Genomic DNA, 4,597 nt, shown 5'->3' on the forward strand with positions numbered 1-4,597 from the left:
GGCGTGTTTAGTTAATTTTAACTCGGTGTGAATTTTAGTTTAGTCTCTTACAAAAATATTATTTTAAAATAAAATAAATAATATTATCTAATTAAATAGATTTTATTTTGAAAATCGGGATTCTTTTATCACTATTACCTGTTTTCTATAAAAATTTAAATTTTAACATTTTACTTCTTTTAAAATTCATTTAATTTTTTTTTTAATCGAGGTATTAAATTTTTTTCAGGTATAAAAATTTGAATAAATAAATAAATAAAATACAGTTTAATTCTGATAACATATTATTTAACTACAACATTCTAATTAATTAAAAAAATATATAAAAAAAACCGCTCTATTTAATTTTACATTAATAAACATAATTAAAAAAAAATATTAATGTGATTATTGCATTTGATGTGACCATCAATAATATAGTCAAAGGAGACCTATCCTCTTGTGTGGTCCCAATAAATGTTACCGGCCGAGAAGGTAATGTTTTTCTACTCATAATTTTATTTGGTAACAATTAAACTATTTGTATGAAAGAACTTAATTCATATTTATTTGAAAGAGATTTGCAAATTTTTCAAAATTTATTATTTGTGTTCGTGAAAGAAATAAAATAATAACAGTTTTATTTAAAATTGAAAAAGATTTAAAGAGGTAAATTCTTCTTTTATCTTAGACAAGTTTAAGCAGTAAAAAAAAACATGGTTCAAATGGTATGGGGATCATCTTGCACACAACAAGTACGTGTAGAAGCTAATTTATCGGTTGATTGGCACACATTTAACATCCAAAAGAAAGAGGTGTTGATCGAGCTAACTTATATTTATTTATCAAGTTCGGTGCGATCTATTGAATTGACCGACTGGACCACATCGCCCATAGGCTGTTTATGACCTTCCAGCCCTTCTGAAAGAAAGTAAATTGAGGGCTTTTCTGGAAGTGGAATCTCCAACTTCCCTTCCAACATCTTGACGACCTTCCCCATCGGCGGCCTCATCTCGGGCTGGTTATGAAGGCACCACATCGCTGTCTGTACCATACGATTAACAATGCCGAAATGGGCTCCACTGTCGTACTGATTCCTAATCCGACTGTCCAAAACTTCCTCGATTTTCTCTTCCACGAACGCTTTCTCGAACGCCCAACTCGGGAAGTACCAAAATGCGCTCTCCACCGCTAATCCTTTCGTATCGAAATTTCTGGTCCCACTGATAATCTCGAGTAGCACCATTCCGAAACTGTACACATCCGCCTTTGGCGTGATCGAATGCGAACCCAATTTCACGAGCTCTGGCGCCACGTAACCGGGCGTCCCTCTGATTCGAGACATACTCACCGCCGTCTCGTCGTTTTTCCTCAGTTTAGACAGCCCGAAATCGGATAATTTCGGGCAGAAATCGTTGTCTAGAAGGATGTTTTCGGGTTTTATGTCTCGGTGTAGCACCCATTCGAGACATTCCTCGTGTAGGTATGCGATTGCTCTGGCGACTCCAATGGCGATTCGGTATCGGATACCCCAATCGAGAGATACCGTTTCTTGCTCTGTATCGGTCGAATCGGACGGTGGAGGCTTGGTGAAGAGGAATTTGTCGAGGGATCCATTGGGGATGTACTCATAGACTAACATTCTTTGACCCTTCTCGGCGCAGAATCCCCACAATCGAAGCAAATTGAGATGGTGCATTCTGGCGATGATGGTGACTTCTGACCAAAAGTCGCCATCGCCGCCAGTGATGTTCTTCAAGCACTTAACGGCGATGACACGTTTGTCCGGCAACTCCCCTTTGAAGACTTCGCCAAATCCCCCTTTTCCGACGCTGTTCGAGAAGTCGTTGGTGGCTGTTTTCAGCTCGTCGTAAGTGAACCGTTTCGGCCCACCGGCGGGGAGTGATTCTAGACCAAGCGTGCGAGCCATGTCTCTGTATTTTATAAATCTCTTCAAGAATGCACAGAAGAAAACCGCTCCGGAAATTAGTTCCGCGATGAATATGGTGACGATTATCCATATGTTTCTGGTGGTGTTGTCTGTGTTGTCCGGCGGCGGCCGGAGGCTGATGCGGATTGGGCATGTCGATTGGAGTTTGTACATCATTCCAGTGAAATTTGACCGATCTGTTTCCGAATTGTCGACCTTTACAAAGGCAGCTATCTTCATTCCTGGCGACCACAACCCGTTCGACAAATTGTCTAGCTGAAGTCCACACTGGGAGCTGCCGTCGTAGGTGAATGTATACCCCACGCAGCTCGAATTCTTCAAGCAATTCGCTTCACAGACTGAAATATTTGGGGTTTGCAGGGAGATTTGTTGAACCCCACCTCTGAAATTTACAAAATCGAGCGGAAGAAACTTAACTTTCTTCGATATGTTGAGTTTCCGACGGCATCCTCGCCGTGCTCCGCCACGAGGATCAGGGCTGAATCCGGGAGCGCAGACGCAGTAGGTGGAATTGTAACTGCCACTACTCATACAGATAGAATTTGAGCCACAAGTACCATAGATCTGACACAACTCTACGTGCGCTTGCCAAACCACATCCCACCGCCGGGGAATCGGGTTGAAGCTGAAAATCTTGAGGTTCCCGTCATCGTCGACAACCAATTTCCTCAGCCGGGTCGTGTTATAATCATTTGGGTAAATCGCGTTTTGATTGTCTCTGTTGATTTTGCCATTCTTTTCAAAATCCTTAAAGGGGTTGCCGGAATTCCAGTACATCAATTTATCAAACGTCAAATTCACGGATTTCTCAAACGCATATTTGCCGTTGTTGGAGACTATGGTGGTTCCGTTCAATGTCTGATTGGGCAAAATGGTGTTGGTAGGGAATTGGAAGCTTTCCCATGTAGCATAAATCAAATCACCATCATTGCGAAGGATTAATTGGGTCGAATTTGAATTCACTGAAACAGCGTTTGAAGGCCAGAGATTGCGGCCGGAGCCGTCATCAAGACGGAGCTGGCCTGAAGCGGAGATGGTGAGAGACGCCGAACGGTTGACAGGAGAAAGACGATTGGCAGACCAAACGACAGCGTCTGTCGAGATGTTGAAGTACCAAACAGAGAAGAGGAAGAGATTGGAGTTTTTTGGGAGTTGCCGGAAGCCGGCGGCGAAAAGGGAATTGGGGGAAAGAAGAAGGAGATTTTGGGTTGGACGCCATGGGGATTGAGAGATTGAGAAGGCGGAGAAATTGCGGGGATTCGGCGGCGACTGGGAAGCAGCCGGAGATGTGAAGAAGAGAAGGAAAAGAGCAGAGAGGGCGAGAAGGAGAGACATTGTTAAGGGTTGAGCAATCAGCGAGTAAAAAGCAGAGAGATTTAATTGGAGGTTGAAGAAGATAGAAGAAATACGTATGGTCAACTAAGGATTTGTTAATAATTTTGAAGAAGAATTAGAATCACACAACGCCGCCGGCGGTTTTTGAAGTTGTGATGATGGAATGACTGAAAAATGGAGCATGTGGGGAAACACGAGTTTCTCTCTCATCTGTTCGTGTCTCTCTCTCATCTGTTCGTGTCTCTCTCTCATCCATNGGGAAACACGAGTTTCTCTCTCATCTGTTCGTGTCTCTCTCTCATCTGTTCGTGTCTCTCTCTCATCCATTCACAGGCCTTCACGGCAGCTTCGTCGAGCAGGCCTTCGCCGCAGCTCCCTCGAGTGACGAGTAGGCTTTCAACCTTGGCCGCAGCGCCTACATTTATTTATTACTTTAATATTTTATATCATTTTTTATTTTTTAACCACATCTACAGGCTTCATATTTTATTCATATTTTATTCCGTGTTTAACGAACTCCAAGAAGAAAAAAAGAACCTCTGGTACATTAATAAAATATCTTTTACTTTTACCTTTTTCTTAAAAGTATTATTAATTTTTGAGGAATTTTAATAATACCATTACATTTTAAAAGATATTTTTTATCATTAATTTAGATTTAAAAACAGAAGTTTCAAAATACAATTAAATTTTCTAATCTCTCATTAATATTTTTCTTTTTCTTTTTTATTTTAAAAAATACCTTCCAACTTAAAATAGTTTTATGAGTATTACATTTTAAAAATATTCATAAACTTTAAAAAATTAACATTAAAAAGTATGAAAATAATCGTCCAATTTTTTAAATTAAAATTTAAGGGTTTTTTTGAAATTTTTTTAAAATTTAGGAGTAAATTTTATTTTATGTAATAACCCAAATAAATAAAATTATATATAAAAAAAATTACTTTAAAAAAATAATAATTAATAAATAAATAAAACAATCCTTCCCCCACCTTTCTATCCACTGACCTCTCATCATTTCTCTACTTATCTCTTCTCAACCCTAAAATGATAGTTTTTGAAAGAAAAAAACAAAAACAAAATAGAAAATAAAAATATTGCTGATACAGAAAATAAAAAGATTGTATATACAAACCAGTAGAAACGATAGTAATATTATATTTAATAATGTAGAAAATGAAAAAATATTGGACCTCATGTACTCATACATTGAGGATACCCCTGTTCCATAATGAGGGTATGGATGCGTACAACACTATGCAAGTGAAGTGACATAAAGAGTTACCAAATAAGGCTCGTCCGACAAGAAAAGGACCTCAATATTGTGCG

The 4,597-nt window shown here is 38.9% G+C and overlaps 1 protein-coding gene across 1 annotated transcript; it reads right to left on the bottom strand.

Moving 5' to 3' along the window:
• Window positions 1-817: 817 nt before the first annotated feature.
• Window positions 818-3,491, bottom strand: LOC111785733 (G-type lectin S-receptor-like serine/threonine-protein kinase At1g34300). The gene has a single exon (XM_023666114.1). It carries the CDS (start codon window positions 3,263-3,265, stop codon window positions 818-820), a length of 2,448 nt encoding a protein of 815 aa, XP_023521882.1. The 5' UTR covers window positions 3,266-3,491.
• Between the last annotated feature and the right edge of the window lie 1,106 nt (window positions 3,492-4,597).

Source organism: Cucurbita pepo, unplaced genomic scaffold (assembly GCF_002806865.2).
Source record: "Cucurbita pepo subsp. pepo cultivar mu-cu-16 unplaced genomic scaffold, ASM280686v2 Cp4.1_scaffold000688, whole genome shotgun sequence".
Lineage (NCBI taxonomy): Eukaryota > Viridiplantae > Streptophyta > Magnoliopsida > Cucurbitales > Cucurbitaceae > Cucurbita > Cucurbita pepo.

Bases quoted from the DNA above. Each gene is read 5' to 3' on its own strand.
- LOC111785733 (XM_023666114.1), bottom strand. From the start codon at position 3,265: ATGTCTCTCCTTCTCGCCCTCTCTGCTCTTTTCCTTCTCTTCTTCACA.